Source organism: Oncorhynchus mykiss, chromosome 16, assembly GCF_057628025.1.
Source record: "Oncorhynchus mykiss isolate SJ-2025 chromosome 16, ASM5762802v1, whole genome shotgun sequence".
Classification (NCBI taxonomy): domain Eukaryota; kingdom Metazoa; phylum Chordata; class Actinopteri; order Salmoniformes; family Salmonidae; genus Oncorhynchus; species Oncorhynchus mykiss.
The window spans coordinates 252,855-272,929 of record NC_143037.1 but is presented as its reverse complement, the minus strand read 5'-3'; the positions used below and the strand labels follow the sequence as shown (position 1 = coordinate 272,929).

At 44.9% G+C, this 20,075-nt stretch overlaps 1 protein-coding gene across 8 annotated transcripts in view; it reads left to right on the top strand.

The window, feature by feature from the left end:
- Positions 1-11,776, top strand: part of LOC110491227 (kelch domain-containing protein 3) — a 92,930-nt gene extending 81,154 nt beyond the window's left edge. For 6 of the 8 annotated variants that reach the window (XM_036945887.2, XM_090201696.1, XM_036945889.2 and 3 more), the window contains 2 exons: positions 3,289-3,367; positions 5,228-11,776. In XM_036945887.2, the coding sequence (XP_036801782.1) occupies positions 3,289-3,367; positions 5,228-5,294 (146 nt within the window). In that variant the 3' untranslated portion in view covers positions 5,295-11,776. The remainder of the gene's footprint in view (positions 1-3,288; positions 3,368-5,227) is intronic. The other 2 variants (XR_016487073.1, XR_016487072.1) reach the window with 1 other exon arrangement.
- The last annotated feature ends 8,299 nt before the right edge of the window (positions 11,777-20,075 follow it).

Below are 20,075 nucleotides of genomic sequence, written 5' to 3'. Positions count from 1 at the left end.
CATCAGGACGAGAGGGATACCTATGTAAGAATGCTGTTCATTGACTACAGCTCAGCATTCAACACCATAGTACCCTCCAAGCTCATCATTAAGCTTGAGCCCTGGGTCTCAACCTCGCCCTGTGCAATTTGGGTCCTGGACTTCCTGACAGGTTGCCCCGAGGTGGTGAAGGTAGGAAACAACATCTCCACTTCGCTGATCCTCAACACAGGGGCTCCACAAGGGTGTGTGCTCAGCCTCCTCCTGTACTCCCTATTCACCCATGACTGCATGGCCATGCACGCCTCCAACTCAATCATCAAGTTTGCAGACGACACAACAATAGTGGGTTTGATTACCAACAACAGCAAGACAGCCTACAGGGAAGATGTGAGGGCACTCGGAGTGTGGTGTCAGGAAAACAACCTTACACTCAACTTCAATAAAACAAAGGAGATGATTGTGGACTTCAGGAAGCAACAGAGGGAGCACTCCCCTGTCCACATCAACGGAACAGTAGTGGAGAAGGTGGAAAGTTTTAAGTTTGTCGGCATACACATCACAGACAAACTGAATTGGTCCACCCACACAGACAGCGTGATGAAGAAGGCGCAGCAGCGCCTCTTCAACCTCAGGAGGCTGAAGAAATGTGTCTTGTCACCTAAAACCCTCAAACTTCTACAGGATGAGAGCGTCCTGTAGGGCTGTATCACCGCCTGGTACGGCAACTGCACCGCCCACAACTGCAGGGCACTCTAGAGGGTGGTGAGGTCTGCACAACTCATCACCGGGGGCAAACTACCTGCCCTCCAGGACACCTACAGCACCTGATGTCACAAGAAGGACAAAAATATAATCGAGGGCATCAACCTCCTGAGCCACTGCCTGTTCACCCCGCTATCATCCAGAAGGTGAGGTCAGTACAGGTGCATCTTAGCTGGGACCAAGAGACTGAAAAACAGCTTCTATCTCAAGGCCATCAGACTGTTAAACAGTCATCACTAACACAGAGAGGCTGCTGCCAACATAGTGACTTGAAATCATTGGTCACTCTAACAAATGGATCACTAGTCACTTTAAACAATGCCACTTTAGTAATGTTTACATATCTTCCATTACTCATATCATATGTATATACTGTATTTTATACCATCTACTGCATCTTGCCTATGCCGCTCTGTCATCGCTCATCCATATATTTATTTGTACATATTCTTATTGCACCCCTTTAGATTTGTGTGTATTAGGTGGTTGTTGGGGAATTGTTAGATTACATGTTTGATATTGCTGCACTGTCAGAACTAGAAGCACAAGCATTTCACTACACCCACATGAACATCTGCTAACCATGTGTATGTGACAAATAAAAAAAATAAAACATTTAAGTTAACACACTGGATAATCATCCAGACCTCTACTGGTTATAGTTAACACACTGGATCATCATCCAGACCTCTACCGGTTATAGTTAACACACTGGATCATCATCCAGACCTCTTCTGGTTATAGTTAACACACTGGATCATCATCCAGACCTCTACTGGTTATAGTAAACACACTGGATCATCCAGACCTATACTGGTTATAGTAAACACACTGGATCATCATCCAGACCTCTACTGGTTATAGTAAACACACTGAATCATCCAGACCTCTACTGGTTATAGTAAACACACTGGATCATCATCCAGACCTCTACTGGTTATAGTTAACACACTGGATCATCCAGACCTCTACTGGTTATAGTTAACACACTGGATCATCATCCAGACCTCTACGGGTTATAGTTAACACACTGGATCATCCAGACCTCTACTGGTTATAGTAAACACACTGGATCATCCAGACCTCTACTGGTTATAGTAAACACACTGGATCATCCAGACCTCTACTGGTTATAGTAAACACACTGGATCATCATCCAGACCTCTACTGGTTATAGTAAACACACTGGATCATCATCCAGACCTCTACTGGTTATAGTAAACACTGGATCATCATCCAGACCTCTACTGGTTATAGTAAACACTGGATCATCATCCAGATCTCTACTGGTTATAGTAAACACTGGATCATCATCCAGATCTCTACTGGTTATAGTAAACACTGGATCATCATCCAGACCTCTACTGGTTATAGTAAACACACATGATCATCATCCAGACCTCTTCTGGTTATAGTTAACACACTGGATCATCATCCAGACCTCTACTGGTTATAGTAAACACACTGGATCATCATCCAGACCTCTACTGGTTATAGTAAACACTAGATCATCATCCAGACCTCTACTGGTTATAGTGAACACTGAATCATCATCCAGACCTCTACTGGTTATAGTAAACACACTGGATCATCATCCAGACCTCTACCGGTTATAGTTAACACACTGGATCATCATCCAGACCTCTTCTGGTTATAGTTAACACACTGGATCATCATCCAGACTTCTACTGGTTATAGTAAACACACTGGATCATCCAGACCTATACTGGTTATAGTAAACACACTGGATCATCATCCAGACCTCTACTTGTTATAGTTAACACACTGGATCATCATCCAGACCTCTACTGGTTATAGTTAACACACTGGATCATCATCCAGACCTCTACTGGTTATAGTGAACACTGAATCATCATCCAGACCTCTACTGGTTATAGTAAACACACTGGATCATCATCCAGACCTCTACTGGTTATAGTAAACACTGGATCATCATCCAGACCTCTACTGGTTATAGTAAACACTGGATCATCATCCAGACCTCTACTGGTTATAGTAAACACACTTGATCATCATCTAGACCTCTACTGGTTATAGTTAACACACTGGATCATCCAGACCTCTACTGGTTATAGTAAACACACTGGATCATCCAGACCTCTACTGGTTATAGTAAACACACTGGATCATCATCCAGACCTCTACTGGTTCTAGTTAACACACTGGATCATCATCCAGACCTCTACTGGTTATAGTTAACACACTGGATCATCATCCAGACCTCTACTGGTTGTAGTTAACACACTGGATCACACTGGTATAGCTCTGCCTCTCTGACCTTCTTCTGAGTCAGTCTGATGTGGTATATCTCTGCCTCTCTGACCTTCTACTGAGTCAGTCTGATGTGGTATATTTCTGCTTCTCTGACCAGTGGTTAGATAAGGATTTTTTGTTGACTCTGACTTTCTCTGTCTCTTTGTGTCTCTGTATCTGTGTCTCTCTGTGTCTGTCTCTCTGTCTCTGTGTGTGATTAGCTCTGCCTGATGGCAATGTTAAAGGTGTTAATATCCTTTCCTGTCTCAGGTCCTAATCTGAAGATGTTATGCAAGCTAGCTGTTATTAACTACAGTCTGGACCAGCAGGGACTACCACACGACATCAGGTAACACCTTCCCCTAACCCTTAACCCCTGACCCTAACCCAAGCTAGCTGTTATTGACTAGTCTGGGCCAGGGTGGTCTACCACACAACCTCAGGTAACCCCTTCCCCTAACCTTTAACCCCTGACCCAAGCTAGCTATTATTAACTAGTCTGGACCAACTAGGACTACCACACTCTCTTCTCTCCTTCTCTTCTCCTCCTCACCTCTTTCTATCTACTCTTTTCTCTCTTCCTCTCCTTCTCTTCTCTTCTCTCCTCCTTTCCTCTACTCTACGCTCCTCTTCTCTCCTTCTTTCCTCTCTACTCGCCTCTTCTCTTCTCTCCTTCTTTCCTCTCCTCCTCTCATCTTCTTTATTTTCTACTCTCCTCTTCTCTCCTCGTTCTCAATTCTCCTTCCTTCCTCTTCTCTCCTCCTCGTTCTCTTCTCTCCTCTCTCCTCCTCGTTCTCTTCTCTCCTCCTCGTTCTCTTCTCCTCGTTCTCTCTCCATTTCTCTCTTGTACTTCTTTCTTCTCGCCTCTTCTGTCCTCTTCCTCCTAGTGGTTGTGTTATTATATCTTTGTGTGCTTGACAGCATCGTCAGTCTCGTCCAGTAAAAGGTTTTCTTTTCCATGCTAATGTTCTGCTAGTCAACACGTTTATCTGCTACCACTACTAATGTTCACCTGATAATTAACTGAATACGCGTGTGTGAACACACACACCACTCTGGTGGGATCAGGCGGGTCCCAGTGACTGATCTTCAACCCCCATGCCAATCACCCCCTGTCCCACAACACACTGGAGTCATCCCCCTCCTCACACACGTTTCCAGCAAGTCAGAAAGAGTGTGTGTTACAAGAGAGAGAGAAAGGGAGGGAGTGAGTTTGAAAGGCGAGCCAGTGAAAACAACCAGTGACCTGTCATCAGGCCAGCTCTCATCTCAGTCCCTCTAGTCTCCCTCTGTAACCCTCAGCCTTTCTAGTCTCATCAATCTCTTTCCCTAGCCCTTAGCCTCTCTAGTCTTATCAGTCTCTCTCCCTAACCCTCAGCATCTCTAGTCTCATCAGTCTCTCTCCCTAGCCCTCAGCCTCTCTAGTCTCATCAGTCTCTCTCCCTAGCCCACAGCCTCTCTAGTCTCATCAGTCTCTCTCCTTTGCCCACAGCCTCTCTAGTCTCATCAGTCTCTCTCCCTAGCCCACAGCCTCTCTAGTCTCATCAGTCTCTCTCTCTAACCCTCAGCCTCTCTAGTCTCATCAGTCTCGCTCCCTAACCCTCAGACTCTCTAGTCTCATCAGTCTCTCTCCTTTGCCCACAGCCTCTCTAGTCTCCCTCTGTAACCCTCACCACTAGTTGTGCTGCTCCCTGATTGTCATGTTACAGCCTACTCAAAGCCTCAGTGAGGCTTCCCTGAGCCTGGCCTACAGAATCACTGAGAGAACAAACAACCAGAGGTCCTCAATGAATGACAAAGGATGTTGATTTAGCCAATTGTTACGCATTGACTCTTTCTCTCTCTTTCTGTGTCTCCTGTCTGGGTCTCCTGTCTGGGTCTCCTGTCTGGGTCTCTTGTCTCCTGTCTGAGTCTCCTGTCTCTTGTCTCCTGTCTGGGTCTCTTGTCTCCTGTCTGGGTCTCTTGTCTCCTGTCTGGGTCTCTGTCTCTCTCCGTGTGTCTCCTGTCTGGGTCTCTCTCTCTCTCTTGTCTGGGTCGGTCACTCTTGTCTGGGTCTCTTTTCTGGGTCTCCTGTCTCTTTCTCCTGTCTGGGTCTCCTGTCTCTGTATCCTGTCTGGGTCTCCTGTCTCTGTCTCCTATCTGGGTCTCTCTCCTGTCTGGGTCTCCTGTCTGGGCCTCTCTCCTGTCTGGGTCTCTGTGTTCCATGTAGGTGGGAGCTGAACGCCATGACGACCAACAGTAACATCAGTAGACCCATCTTCTCCTCTCACGGCTAATCTGGACTGGTACCCTCCCCAGTACCAGAACACCAGGGCTGAACTGACCCAGAGCTACCACAGTACCAGAACACCAGGGCTGAACTGACCCAGAGATACCACAGTATCTGAACACCAGGGCTGAACTGACCCAGAGATACCACAGTACCAGAACACCAGGGCTGAACTGACCCAGAGATACCACAGTATCTGAACACCAGGGCTGAACTGACCCAGAGCTACCACAGTACCAGAACACCAGGGCTGAACTGACCCAGAGATACCACAGTATCTGAACACCAGGGCTGAACTGACCCAGAGATACCACAGTACCAGAACACCAGGGCTGAACTGACCCAGAGATACCACAGTATCTGAACACCAGGGCTGAACTGACCCAGACATACCACAGTATCTGAACTCTACTGTCTGGGCTGACTCCACCAGAACTCTACTGTCTGGACTGATTCCACCAGAACCCTACTGTCTGGACTGATTCCACCAGAACCCTACTGTCTGCACTGATTCCACCAGAACCCTACTGTCTGGACTGATTCCACCAGAACCCTACTGTCTGGACTGATTCCACCAGAACCCTACTGTCTGGACTGATTCCACCAGAACCCTACTGTCTGAACTGACTCCACCAGGACCCTACTGTCTGGACTGATTCCACCAGAACCCTACTGTCTGGACTGACTCCACCAGAACCATACTGTCTGGACTGATTCCACCAGAACCATACTGTCTGGACTGACTCCACCAGAACCCTACTGTCTGGACTGATTCCACCAGAACCCTACTGTCTGGACTGATTCCACCAGAACCCTACTGTCTGGACTGACTCCACCAAAACCCTACTGTCTCTTGCTGTTGGCTAAGTAAAATCATTGATCTCCCAGTTCACCAGATCTTCTCTATTTTAGCCCCTGGACACTGACAGGAGGGGTTCTATTGGTGCTGAATGTTGTTTTAGTATCTGGGTTTGTGTTGCTCTAATACTCACAACTCAATGAGAATCACTTTGATTGTTAACTAGTGTTACAATGAGCAGAACATATTCTCCCTGATTGTTTTACCAGTATTATAATGAGCAGAACATATTCTCCCTGATTGTTTTACCAGTATTATAATGAGCAGAACATATTCTCCCTGATTGTTTTACCAGTATTATAATGAGCAGAACATATTCTCCCTGATTGTTTTACCAGTATTATAATGAGCACAACATATTCTCCCTGATTGTTTTACCAGTATTATAATGAGCAGAGTATATTCTTCACTCAACACTGATTTTTTTTAAAAATTGCAATGATAATGCTGCCATGTTCTTGTTTTCTCTGGTCCGTTCTCTTCTCTCTGACTGATCAGATCAGTCTGTAGTGATTATCATGTTTTTAATGAGAAATCCACCATTAGAAAAGCATCTACAGTGGGGCAAAAAAGTATTTAGTTAGCCACCAATTGTGCAAGTTCTCCCACTTAAAAAGATGAGAGGCCTGTAATTTTCATCATAGGTACACTTCAACTATGACAGACAAAATGCGGAAAAAAATCCAGAAAATCACATTATAGGATTTTTTATGAATTGATTTGCAAATTATGGTGGAAAATAAGTATTTGGTCAATAACAAAAATGTATCTCAATACTTTGTTATGTACCCTTTGTTGGCAATGACAGAGGTCAGACGTTTTCTGTAAGTCTTCACAAGGTTTTCACACACTGTTGCTGGTATTTTGGCCCATTCCTCCATGCAGATCTCCTCTAGAGCAGTGACGTTTTGGGGCTGTTGCTGGGCAACACGGACTTTCAACTCCCTCCAAAGATTTTCTATGGGGTTGAGATCTGGAGACTGGCTAGGCCACTCCAGGACCTTGAAATGCTTCTTACGAAGCCACTCCTTCATTGCCCGGGCGGTGTGTTTGGGATCATTGTCATGCTGAAAGACCCAGCCACCTTTCATCTTCAATGCCCTTGCTGATGGAAGGTTTTCACTCAAAATCTCACGATACATGGCCCCATTCATTCTTTCCTTTACACGGATCAGTCGTCCTGGTCCCGTTGCAGAAAAACAGCCCCAAAGCATGATGTTTCCACCCCCATGCTTCACAGTAGGTATGGTGTTCTTTGGATGCAACTCAGCATTCTTTGTCCTCCAAACACGACGAGTTGAGTTTTTACCAAAAGTTATATTTTGGTTTCATCTGACCATATGACATTCTCCCAATCTTCTTCTGGATTATCCAAATGCTCTCTAGCAAACTTCAGATGGGCCTGGACATGTACTGGCTTAAGCAGGGGGACACGTCTGGCACTGCAGGATTTGAGTCCCTGGCGGTGTAGTGTGTTACTGATGGTAGGCTTTGTTACTTTGGTCCCAGCTCTCTGTAGGTCATTCACTAGGTCCCCCCGTGTGGTTCTGGGATTTTTGCTCACCGTTCTTGTGGTCATTTTGACCCCACAGGATGAGATCTTGCGTGGGGCCTCAGATCGAGGGAGATTATCAGTGGTCTTGTATGTCTTCCATTTCCTAATAATTGCTCCCACAGTTGATTTCTTCAAACCAAGCTGCTTACCTATTGCAGATTCAGTCTTCTCAGCCTGGTGCAGGTCTACAATTTTGTTTCTGGTGTCCTTTGACAGCTCTTTGGTCTTGGCCATAGTGGAGTTTGGAGTGTGACTGTTTGAGGTTGTGGACAGGTGTCTTTTATACTGATAACAAGTTCAAACAGGTGCCATTAATACAGGTAACGAGTGGAGGACAGAGGAGCCTCTTAAAGAAGAAGTTACAGGTCTGTGAGAGCCAGAAATCTTGCTTGTTTGTAGGTGACCAAATACTTATTTTCCACCATAATTTGCAAATAAATTCATTAAAAATCCTACAATGTGATTTTCTGGATTTTTTTTCTAATTTTGTCTGTCATAATTGAAGTGTACCTATGATGAAAATTACAGGCCTCTCTCATCTTTTTAAGTGGGAGACCTTGCACAATTGGTGGCTGACTAAATACTTTTTTGCCCCACCGAAAGTGGTTACACAGTTCACATTTGAAAGTTCCGTTATTCATCAGGAGTTCTGTCATCTCTTCTCTCTGTGGAACAACTGGACGCCACAAAAATGTCTTCTACCTGACAGAATGCCTCCAACTAACCCCCATAGTTTACTGAGATGATCCCATCCCCCATAGTTTACTGAGATGATCCCAACCCCCACAGTTTACTGAGATGATCCCATCCCCCATAGTTTACTGAGATGATCCCAACCCCCATAGTTTACTGAGATGATCCCAACCCCCATAGTTTACTGAGATGATCCCATCCCCCATAGTTTACTGAGATGATCCCAACCCCCATAGTTTACTGAGATGATCCCAACCCCCATAGTTTACTGAGATGATCCCATCCCCCATAGTTTACTGAGATGATCCCAACCCCCACAGTTTACTGAGATGATCCCAACCCCCATAGTTTACTGAGATGATCCCAACCCCCATAGTTTACTGAGATGATCCCAACCACCTAGAACAAGTTAACAAAGATTATATCCATCTCCTGGTTAGTCATTTATACAAAAATACCAGTTACCTTGCTTTTCTTGCTCTGATTTTACCTATCCTGGCACAGCAGAGTATACAGCTTACCTATACTGGCACAGCAGAGTGTATAGCTTACCTATACTGGCACAGCAGAGTGTATAGCTTACCTATACTGGCACAGCAGAGTATACAGCTTACCTCTACTGGCACAGCAGAGTATACAGCTTACCTCTACTGGCACAGCAGAGTATACAGCTTACCTATACTGGCACAGCAGAGTATACAGTGTACCTATACTGGCACAGCAGAGTATATAGCTTACCTATACTGGCACAACAAAGTGTACAGCTTACATATACCACTCCCGTAACCTAGCCAACCGTTAGCAGCTGATGCCAGCCAGATGGCTGTGTCCTGTCTGTCTAATGTACAGTCTACCTGTTCTGTACCCTGTCAGTACATTCTGAAAGGATTCAGACCCCTTGACTTTTTTCACATTTTGCTAAGTTACAGCCTTATTCTAAAATGGTATACATTGTTGTTTTTTCCCTCATCAATCTTCACACAGTACCCCACAATGACATCACAGTACCCCATTATGACATCACAGTACCCCATTATGACATCACAGTACCCCATAATGACATCACAATACCTCATAATGACATCACAATACTGCATAATGATGAAGCAAAATAAAACTATCACATTTACCTAAGTATTCAGACCCTTTACTCAGTACTTTGTTGAAGCACCTTTGGCAGCGATTACAGCCTCAACTCTTCTTGGGTATGACGCTACAAGCTTGGCACACCTCTATTTGGGGATCTGCAGACCCTCTCAAGCTCTGTCAGGTTGGATGGTGAGTGTCGCTGCACAGCTATTTTCAGGTCTCTCCAGAGATTTGATCGGGTTCAAGTCCAGGCTCTGGCTCGGCCACTCAGGGACATTCAAAGACTTGTCTCGAAGCCACTCCTGCGTTGTCTTGGCTGTGTGGTTAGGGTTTTTGTCCTGGTGGAAGGAGAACCTTCGCCCCAGTCTGAGGTCCTGAGCGCTCTGGAGCCGGTTTTCATCAAGGAGCTCTCTATAGTTTACTCCGTTCATCTTCACCTCGATCCTGACTAGTCTCCCAGTCCCTGCCGCTGTAAAACCTCCCCACAGCATGATGCTGCCACCACCATGCTTCACCATAGGGATTGTGCCAGTTTTCCTCCAGACGTGACGCTTGGTATTCAGGCCAAAAAGTTCAAACCTGGTTTCATCAGACCAGAGAATCTTGTTTCTCATGGTCTGAAAGTCCTTCAGGTGTCTTTTGGCAAACTCCAAGCGGGCTGTCATGTGCCTTTTACTGAGGAGTGGCTTCCATCTGCCCACTCTACCATAAAGACCTGATTGATGGAGTGTTGCAGAGATGGGAGAACCTTCCAGAAGGACAACCATCTCCACATAGGAACTCTGGAGCTCTGTCAAAGTGACCATCAGGTTCTTGGTCACCTCCCTGGCCAAGACCCTTCTTCCCTGATTGCTCAGTTTGCCCAGGCGGCCAGCTCTAGGAAGAGTCTTGGTGGTTCCAAACTATTTCCATTTAAGAATGTTGGAGGCCACTGTGTTCTTTGACCTTTTTTTTGGTACCCTTCTCCTGTCTCAAAGCAATCCTTATATAGACAGGTGTGTGCCTTTCCAAATCATGTTCAATCAATTCAAGTCTCATAGCAAAGGGTCTGAATACTTTTGTAAATAAGATATTTCTGCAAACATTTCAGGATTTTTATTTAATCAATTTTAGAATAAGGCTGCAACATAACAAAATGTGGAATAAGTCAAGGGGTCTGAATACTTTCAGAATGCCCTGTATATTAATATGGGCTATATTCAGCCCTTTATTGTGTAGCTTATCAGAGATAGATATAATATGGAAAAGAGCAAACAAAGCAAGATAAAAATATATAAATTCAGCTGTCCATTAATCAGTTGGTGTGTGTCCCGTGGGGTTGAGGCTACGAACCCATAGGCTTGGCTCTCTCATACCTTCCAGGCTTCTGGGAGGGAGGGTGGACAATGAGCCTGTCATAGTGGATGTAAGCAATGTCCCCATGTGCTCTGGCAGCTTTCATGGCTGTGATCAGTTCTTTCCTTTTCTGGCAAACAGCTTCAGGATAGTCCTCGTTGAGGAAGATATATATGTCCCTCTCATGTTCTTGGCTCTTTCCAGAACAGCTACCTTGTCCTTGAACCTCAGGAACTTGACCACTATCAAACTTGGTCTGTAACCTGGGCAGACGGTGGGTTTTCTAGTCCTGTGAACGTGCTCCACCTCAATCTTCCTGTGGTCCATCTTCAATTTCTCAGAGATCATTTCCCTCACTTTGTCCTCAGACTCCGTCCAGGTCTCATGTGGAGATTCTGCAATTCTGTCCACAACCATGTTGTTTCCGCCTTATCCGTCATTGTTATCATGGATTCACACACATAACTGATGTCCTCAATGACTTACAGGTTGCTTTCATCTTGCTGTTGTCCTGTCCTGTTTCAACTCATCGAGTTGACCCTGGGGGAACTGCAGACTGGTCTTCAGGTCGTCCAATCTTTTGTTAGTTGAATCCACCAGTATTTGGACAAAACACTTGAAGCTGTGTCAGTGTGTTGTGACAACTGCACATTTTAGAGTGGCCTTTTATTGTCCCCAGCACAATGTGCACCTGTGTAATGATCATGCTGTTTAATCAGCTTCTTGATATGCCACACCTGTCAGGTGGATGGATTATCTTGACAAAGGAGAAATGCTCACTAACAGGGATGTAACATTTGTGCATAACATTTGAGAGAAATACGTTTTTTGTGCATATGGAACATTTCTGGTATTTTTTATTTCAGCTCATGAAACATGAGACCAACACTTAATATGTTGCGTTAATGTTTTTGTTCAGTGTATGTTTGCATATAATGACAATAAATTCAAAAAACTATACTGGTATTCTTTTGTCGATTTATTTAATTGTTTATTAAATTATATTCTTAGCTCATTACTATTTAATAGTAGTAGCCATAATCCCTAAATGGCACTTTGCAGGGTTCTGGTTCAGTGAAGAAGAACCTCTAGGTTTCTGACGAAAGAACCCTATAAAAGGGGGATATGACGCAATCAAGGTTCTTTAAGGAACCTTTTCTACTAAAAGTGCATAAACTGTGTGCACACAGGCTAATGATAAGCACAATCTCACACCAAGTTCAGTTTTTGGAAAGAGCAACTTTTAAGTGAAAACTGGCACTGGTATATTTTGTGCATACACAATGTTTATATATTAGACACCTTTCTCTGGGAACCGAACGAGTAGGTTACAGCAGAGACTGTGTCTAAAGTAGAGAATCCCAACAGTATGTCAAGGCTACAGCAGAGAATCCCAACAGTATGTCTAGACTACAGCAGAGAATCCCAACAATAAGTCTAGACTACAGCAGAGAATCCCAACAGTATGTCTAGACTACAGCAGAGAATCCCAACAATAAGTCTAGACTACAGCAGAGAATCCCAACAATAAGTCTAGACTACAGCAGAGAATCCCAACAGTAAGTCTAGACTACAGCAGAGAATCCCAACAGTAAGTCTAGGTTACAGCAGAGAATCCCAACAGTAAGTCTAGACTACAGCAGAGAATCCCAACAGTAAGTCTAGGTTACAGCAGAGACTGTGTCTAAAGTAGAGAATCCTGCACATGTGCAGAAGCTTGTACCCCTAAAGAAAGGTCCTACCAATGTTTCTTCTTTGTCCAGTTTAGTGACCATGTTGACTTCTGAGGTTTTATTGTTTTTTTGTTTATTTTGACTGATAAATTGAACTACAAGGACATTATCCAGTATGCCTGGGTTATGAACTACAAGGACATTATCCAGTATGCCTGGGTCATGAACTACAAGGACATTATCCATTATGCCTGGGTGATGAACTACAAGGACATTATCCAGAATGCCTGGGTCATGAACTACAAGGACATTATCCAGTATGCCTGGGTTATGAACTACAAGGACATTATCTAGTATGCCTGGGTTATGAACTACAAGGACATTATCCAGTATGCCTGGGTCATGAACTACAAGGACATTATCTAGAATGCCTGGGTTATGAACTACAAGGACATTATCCAGTATGCCTGGGTTATGAACTACAAGGACATTATCCAGTATGCCTGGGTCATGAACTACAAGGACATTATCCAGTATGCCTGGGTTAGGAACTACAAGGACATTATCCAGAATGCCTGTGTTATGAACTACAAGGACATTATCCAGTATGCCTGGGTTATGAACTACAAGGACATTATCCAGTATGCCTGGGTCATGAACTACAAGGACATTATCCAGTATGCCTGGGTTATGAAATACAAGGACATTATCCAGTATGCCTGGGTTATGAACTACAAGGACATTATCCAGTATGCCTGGGTTATGAACTACAAGGACATTATCCAGTATGCCTGGGTCATGAACTACAAGGACATTATCCATTATGCCTGGGTTATGAACTACTTTACACACTATTTAACTTGTGTTGTTGACCAAGGTTGTTAACCGCTGTGGTAGCTCTGCTTTGTTGTGGTCAAGTTTACTAACCATATTAACCACTGTTGTTAATCTCCTAGCTGCAGCTTGTTGTCAAGGTTGTCAGGGTCAGAGGTTAAGTATCAGAGTTGGTCAGTCCTAATGGACGCTTTCTCTTGGGTGTCTGGTTTCCCTGTGTGTAGCTCCTAATGGCCTGGGTGATGACTTGTGGGTGTGTGTGTGTCTGTCCTCGGGGAGAGCTACTTAAGGCAGACCCTGAATCTAAATGAGTTTTGTGTGAATGAGGCTAAGGGTTGTTATGACTTGGTATTCCCATGGCGGTCTGCTGCAAGTCACAACCATTCTAGATGGATCTTAAATTAGTTCACCGTTGTGATTGATTATCAGGTAAAGACATTTCATCTGTCAATCATCTGAGATATTTTAACAACACATTAATCACAAGTCAACTTTAGTCAATATGTGTTTAATGAGATCATAGTAAGTCAAGATTGGTATTGTCCTGTTTTCTTACGTTAATATTCCGTTAGAGCTTAGGATCTTTCTTAGGGTCTAAGTTCTTGGGGGCCAAATGCCCATTAAACAGTCTGTCGTCACTCTGTTGTGAGTCCCGTCTTGTGGCGCTTCATGGTCCCCAGACTACTGCCATGTGGCCTCTGAGGCTCCCTGGCGGAGGCCCCCTGGCCCCTGGTGGTGTCCTGCTAAAAGCCAGTGTATGAATGCCCTCTGCTCCAGTCGTCACGTCTGCCTGGCCCCGGACAGACCACTCAAGTGGCCATTTTGGGACGTCCTGTCTTGTGGCACCCCACCCCCTTTCTGCACTTGGCCAACACTAGGCTGCTAGAGGACGTATGTCTCATCATAAGGGGAGTGTCTCATAGCCAACCCTGCCTGCCCTGCTCTCTCTCAATTTCAATTTAAGGGACTTCATTGGCATGGGAAACCATATGTTAACATTGCTAAAGCAAGTGAAATAGATTTTTTTTTAAATAACAGTTAACATTACACTCACAGAAGTTCCAAAAGAATAAAGACATTTCAAATGTCCTATTTTGAGGCGGCAGCCTAGTGGTTAGAGCGTTGGGCCAGTAACCAAAAGGTTGCAGGATTGAATGCCCGAGCTGGCAAAGTAAAACTCTGTTTTAAACCCACTGTTCCCCTGTAGGCCGTCATTGTAAATAAGAATTTGTTCTTAACTGACTTGCCTAGTTGCAGTTGAAGTCGGAAGTTTACATACACCTTAGCCAAATACATTCAAACTAAATTTTTCACAATTCCTGACAGTTAATCCTTGTAATAATTCCCTGTCTTAGGTCAGTTAAGATCACCACTTTATTTTAAGAATGTGAAATGTCAGAATAATAGTAGAGAGAATGATTTATTTTAGATTGTATTTCTTTCATCACATTCCCAGTGGGTCAGAAGTTTACATACACTCAATTACTATTTGGTAGTATTGCCTTTAAATTGTTTAACTTGGGTCAAATGTTTCGGGTAGCCTTCCACAAGCTTCCCACAATAAGTGGGGTTTTGGCCCAATCCTCCTGACAGAGCTGGTATAACTGAGTCAGGTTTGTAGGCCTCCTTGCTCGCACATGTTTTTTCAGTTCTGCCCACAAATTTTCTATAAGATTGAGGTCAGGGCTTCGTGGTGGCCACTCCAAAACCTTGACTTTGTTGTCCTTAAGCCATTTTTCCACAACTTTGGACGTGTGCTTGAGATCATTGTCCATGATGTCTTGAGATGTTGCTTTAATATATCCACATAATTTTCTTTCCTCATGATGCCATCTATTTTGTGAAGTGCACTAGTCCCTCCTGCAGCAAAGCACCCACACAACATGATGCTGCCACCCCTGTGCTTCACGGTTGGGATAGTGACCTCTGGCTTGCAAGCCACCCCCTTTTTCCTCCAAACATAACCATGGTCATTATGGCCAAACAGTGCTATTTTTGTTTCATCAGACCAGAGGACATTTCTCCAAAAGTACGATCTTTGTCCTCATGTACAGTTGCAAACCATAGTCTGGCTTTTTTATGGCGGTTTTGGAGCAGTGGCTTCTTCCTTGCTGAACGGCCTTTCAGGTTATGCCAATATAGGACTAATTTTACTCTGGATATAGATACCTTTGTACCGGTTTCCTGCAGCATCTTCACAAGGTCCTTTGCTGCTGTTCTGGGATTGATTTGCACTTTTCACATCGAAGTTCGTTCATCTCTAGGAGACAGAACGCGTCTCCTTCCTGAGGGGTATGAGGGCTGCGTGGTCCCATGGTGTTTATACTTGCGTACTATTGTTTGTACAGATGAACGTGGTACCTTCAGGTGTTTGGAAATTGCTCCCAAGGATGAACCAGACTTGTGGAGGTCGACAATTATTTTTCTGAGGTCTTGGCTGATTTATTTTGATTTTCCCATGATGTCAGCAAAGAGGCACTGAGTTTGAAGTTCAGCCTTGAAATACATCCACAGGTACACCTCCAATTGACTTAGATTATGTCAATTAGCCTATCAGAAGCTTCTAAAGCCATGACATCATTTTCTGGAATTTTCCATGCTGTTTGAAAGCACAGTCAACTTAGTGTATGTAAACTTCTGACCCACTGGAATTGCGATACAGTGAATTTTAAGTGAAATAATTTGTCTGTAAACAATTGTTGGAAAAACTGCTTGTGTCATGCACAAAGTAGATAATGAAAGAAATGTGTGTTGTGGTTGAAAAACAAGTTTTAATGACTCCAACCTAAGTGTATGTAAACCTCTGACTTCAACTGAAAATGAAGGTAAAATATATATACACTGCTCAAAAAAATAAAGGCAAGTGGCTCAGGTAGTGCAGCTCATCCAGGATGGGACATCAATGTGAGCTGTGGCAAGAAGGTTTGTGGTGTCTGTCAGCGTAGTGTCCAGAGCATGGAGGTGCTACCAGGAGACAGGCCAGTACATCAGGAGACGAGGAGGAGGCCGTAGGAGGGCAACAACCCAGCAGCAGGACCGCTACTTCCGCCTTTGTGCAAGGAGGAGCAGGAGGAGCACTGCCAGAGCCCTGCAAAATGACCTCCAGCAGGCCACAAATGTGCATGTGTCTGCTCAAACGGTCAGAAACAGACTCCATGAGGGTGGTATGAGGGCCCAACGTCCACAGGTGGGGGTTGTGCTTACAGCCCAACACCGTGCAGGACGTTTGGCATTTGCCAGAGAACACCAAGATTGGCAAATTCGCCACTGGCACCCTGTGCTCTTCACAGATGAAAGCAGGTTCACACTGAGCACATGTGACAGAGTCTGGAGATGCCGTGGAGAACGTTCTGCTGCCTGCAACATCCTCCAGCATGACTGGTTTGGCGGTGGGTCAGTCATGGTGTGGGGAAGCATTTCTTTCCATGTGCTCGCCATGTGCTCGTGCTCGCCAGAGGACTGCCATAAGGTACCGAGATGAGACCCCTTGTGAGACCATATGCTGGTGCGGTTGGCCCTGGGTTCCTCCTAATGCAAGACAATGCTAGACCTCATGTGGCTGGAGTGGGTCAGCAGTTCCTGCAAAGGAAGTCATTGATGCTATGGACTGGCCCGCCCGTTCCCCAGACCTGAATCCAATTGAGCACATCTGGGACATCATGTCTCGCTCCATCCACCAACGCCACGTTGCACCACAGACTGTCCAGGAGTTGGCGGATGCTTTAGTCCAGGTCTGGGAGGAGATCCCTCAGAAGACCATCCGCCACCTCATCAGGAGCATGCCCAGGCGTTGTAGGGAGGTCATACAGGCACGTGGAGGCCACACACACTACTGAGCCTCATTTTGACTTGTTTTAAGGACATTACATCAACGTTGGATCAGCCTGTAGTGTGGTTTTCCACTTTAATCTTGAGTGTGACTCCAAATCCAGACCTCCATGGGTTGATAAATTAGATTTCCATTGATAATTTGTGTGTGATTTTGTTGTCGGCACATTCAACTATGTAAAGAAAAAAGTATTTAATAAGAATATTTCATTCATTCAGATCTAGGATGTGTTATTTTAGTGTTCCCTTTATTTTTTTGAGCAGTGTATATTTTTTTACCATGTCTATATACAGTGTTGTAATGATGTGAAAAGTGTTCATGTTCAAAAGGGAAAATAAATAAACAGAAATATGGGTTGTATCTAAAATGGTGTTTGTTCTTCACTGGTTGACCTTTTCTTGTGGCAGCTGATCAAAAATCTTGATGCTGTGATTACTCACTATGGTTTTTGGCACAGTATATATGAGAGTTTATCCAAAAAAAAACTAATGTTTTATTCTTTGTTTATCTGTGTAATCTGAGTGAAATATGTGTCTCTAATATGGTCATACATTTGGCAGGAGGTTAGGAAGTGCAGCTCAGTTTCCACCTCATTTTGTGGGCAGTGTGCACATAGCTTCTCTTGAGAGCCAGGTCTGCCTACGGCGGCCTTTCTCAATAGCAAGGCAATGCTCACTGAGTCTACATAGTCACAGCTTTCCTTAAGTTTGGGTCAGTCACAGTGGTCAGGTATTCTGCCACTGTGTACTCTCTGTTTAGGGCCAAATAGCATTCTAGTTTGCTCTGTTTTTTTGTTCATTCTTTCCAATATGTCAAGTAATTATATTTTTGTTTTCTCATGATTTGGTTGGGTCTAATTGTGCTGCTGTCCTGGGGCTCTGTGGGGTGTGTTTGTGTTTGTGAACAGAGCCCCAGGACCAGCTTGCTTAGGGGACTCTTCTCCAGATTCATCTCTCTGTAGGTGATGGCTTTGTTATGGAAGGTTTGGGAATCGCTTCCTTTTAGGTGGTTCTCTGCTCTCTCTCTCTGTCCCTCTGCCAGCTCTCTCCCTGTCCCTCTGCCTGCTCTCTCTCTGTCCCTCTGCCTGATCTCTCTCTGTCCCTCTGCCTGCTCGCTCTCTGCCCCTCTCCCTGCACTCACTCTGTCCCTCTTCCTGCTCTCCCCCTTCTGCCTCTCTCTGTCCCTCTGCCTGCTCTCTCTCTGCCCCTCTGCCTGCTCTCTCTCTGCTCTCTCTCTGCCACTCTCCCTGCTCTCTCTGCCTGCTCTCTCTCTGCCTGCTCTCTCTCTGCCTGCTCTCTCTCTGCCCCTCTCGCCCTGCTCTCACTCTGTCCCTCTCTCTGCTCTCACTCTGTCCCTCTCCCTGCTTTCTCTCTGCCTGCTCTCTCGCTGTCTCTCTCCCTGCTTTCTCTCTGCCTGCTCTCTCTGCTCTCTCTCTGCTCTCTCTCTCCCTGCTCTCTCTCTGTCTACTCTCTCTATGCCTGCTCTCTCTCTCTGCTTTCTCTCTGCTCTCTCTCTCCCTGCTCTCTCTCTGCCTGCTCTCTCTCTGCTCTCTCTCCCTGCTTTCTCCACCTGACAGTTTGTTCCTGCTGTCAGTAGCCTCCTCCTATAAAGCCAGTGTTATCTGTAGTTTTAAGTGCAGCTCACAGACGCCACAGACAGACGGCAGGAGCGTAGCAGCAGAGACACCCTACTCTGGGCCTGCCTTTGGTTGCACACAGGAAGTGGGTCCCTAGCAGATCCAGAGCCCCCCGGACTCCCTGTCTGGCCCCAGTCCAGACACCTAGTCCCAGACCTCCAGGTGCCTCCAGTCCAGACCCCTCGACCCAGACCCCTCGACCCAGTCCAGACCCCTCGACCCAGACCTCTAGGTGCCTCCAGTCCAGACCCCTCGACCCAGTCCCCTCGACCCAGACCCCTCGACCCAGTCCAGACCCCTCGACCCAGACCTCCAGGTGCCTCCAGTCCAGACCCCTCGACCCACTCCCCTCAACCCAGACCCCCAGGGGCCTTCAGTCCAGATCCCTCGACCCTTTCCAGACCCCTCGACCCAGTCAAGTCCCCTCGACCCAGACCAGATCCCCTCGACCCAGGGGCCTTCAGTCCAGACGTTAATGGAGGGAGACACAGCATATTAACTCGATGTGGCCTTGAGAATGACTGACCTGATCCATTGTTTAAATCTTCTAGTTTCTCTCTTTCCTCCCCCTCATAAATTGCTATAAGACTGTTAGAGATAACCTGTTGGTTAGTAACTTGTTACAACTAGTTAATTACCTGTTGTGACTGGTTTATAACCTGTTGGTTTATAACCTGTTGTAACTGGTTTTTAACCTGTTGGTTTATAAACTGTTGTGACTGGTTTATAACCTGTTGGTTTATAACCTGTTGTAACTGGTTTATAACCTGTTGGTGTATAACCTGTTGGTGTATAACCTGTTGGTTTATAACCTGTTGGTTTATAACCTGTTGGTTTATAACCTGTTGGTTAATAATCTGTTGGTGTATAACCTGTTGGTTTATAACCTGTTGGTTTATAACCTGTTGGTTTATTACCTGTTGTAACTGGTTTATAACCTGTTGGTTTATAACCTGTTGGTTTATAACCTGTTGGTTTATAACCTGTTGGTTTATAACCTGCTGGTTTATAACCTGTTGGTTTATAACCTGTTGGTGTATAACCTGTTGGTTTATAACCTGTTGTAACTGGTTAATAACCTGTTGATTTATTACATGTTGGTTTATTACCTGTTGTAACTGGTTTATAACCTGTTGGTTTATAACCTGTTGGTTTATAACCTGTTGTAACTGGTTTATAACCTGTTGGTTTATAACCTGTTGGTTTATAACTTGTTGGTTTATAACCTGTTGGTTTATAACTTGTTGGTTTATAACCTGTTGGTTTATAACTTGTTGGTTTATAA